Source organism: Plasmodium reichenowi, chromosome 5, assembly GCF_001601855.1.
Source record: "Plasmodium reichenowi strain SY57 chromosome 5, whole genome shotgun sequence".
Classification (NCBI taxonomy): Eukaryota; Apicomplexa; class Aconoidasida; order Haemosporida; family Plasmodiidae; genus Plasmodium; species Plasmodium reichenowi.
In genome coordinates, this window is record NC_033650.1 from 798,823 (window position 1) to 800,107 (window position 1,285).

At 20.2% G+C, this 1,285-nt stretch overlaps 1 protein-coding gene across 1 annotated transcript in view; it reads left to right on the top strand.

The window, feature by feature from the left end:
- PRSY57_0523100 (karyopherin beta) overlaps nt 1–841 on the top strand; it is a gene marked incomplete at both ends in the record, with an annotated part of 3,372 nt that extends 2,531 nt beyond the window's left edge. Inside the window, one exon of the mRNA XM_012906299.2 lies at nt 1–841. This exon is cut by the window's left edge and continues 2,531 nt beyond it. Within this exon, the coding sequence (XP_012761753.1) occupies nt 1–841 (841 nt within the window).
- Nucleotides 842–1,285: the final 444 nt, after the last annotated feature.

Consider the following 1,285-nt stretch of genomic DNA (forward strand, 5'->3'; position numbering starts at 1 on the left):
TGATGTAGATGAAGATGAATTATTAATAATTGATAGAGAAGAGGAATTAGAACAGAATTATCGAACAAATTTATTAGATATCTTAGGAGTATTAATTAAATATCACCCAACACAATTCTTAAATACATGTTGTGAATTATGTATTGGATTTATTAATAATTATATGAATTCTCCTAATTCAGAAGATGTAGCATTAGCATTATATGTATGTGATGATTTGTTAGAATTCTTACAAGAGAAGAGTGTAAACCTATGGGACTTTTTCATGAACCCATTATTATTAAATATTAATCATGCAGATGATAAAGTAAAACAAGCGGCATGTTATGGTGTTATACAAGCAACCAAAATTGAAGCATTTGGAAAGTATGCAAATATTGCAGTAGAATATTTATTAAAATTAGTACATGAAAGTACATCAAATAAAAAACCAAAAGAATATATCTCAGCTATTGATAATGCTATAGCAGCATTAGGTGATGTTGTTCTTATGCATACATCAAAATTTAATAATGCAGAAGATCTCATAAAAGTATGGTTAAATCATTTACCAATAAAAGAAGATGATGCAGAAGGTAGAAGAGTACATAAAAATCTTATAGATTTAGTTTCACAAAACCATCCTCTCTTGTTCGGAAAAGATAATTCTAATACATCAAAAATTATTGAAATATTCTTAACAATATATGAAACTGATTTTTCAGATACTGACTGTAACAAAAAAATTTCAACACTCATCAATTCTTTGGATAAATCATATTTAAATAATTTAGCTTCTTCAACTTTGTCACATAAGCAAGCCAAAAAATTGAACAACATTTTGAATCCAAACAGAAAATAATATAATAATAACACAAAGAAAATATATATATATATATATAAAAAAGAAAGGATAAATATTTCATATATATATATTATATATATTATTTTTATTTTGTAAAAAAAATAATTTTATTGTATATATCTTGCACAAAAAAAAAAAAGGATAAAAATAATATAAACAAAAATATTTATTGTTACGAAATGAGTAAATGTTTATATATCTATATATATATATATATTTATTTACTTATTTATTCATGTGTTTTAAAAGGACAAATTTATTTTTATATAAAATATATCTGTTAATATATATAAAAAAAAATATATTAATATTAATAAGAAAAAATATCAAAGATATATATTATATATAATTTTTATTTTATATGCATTTTTTTTTTTTTTTTTTTTTTTTTTTTTTTTTATATTTTTCATATTTTTATAAATTTTTTTTTTTTTTTTTTTT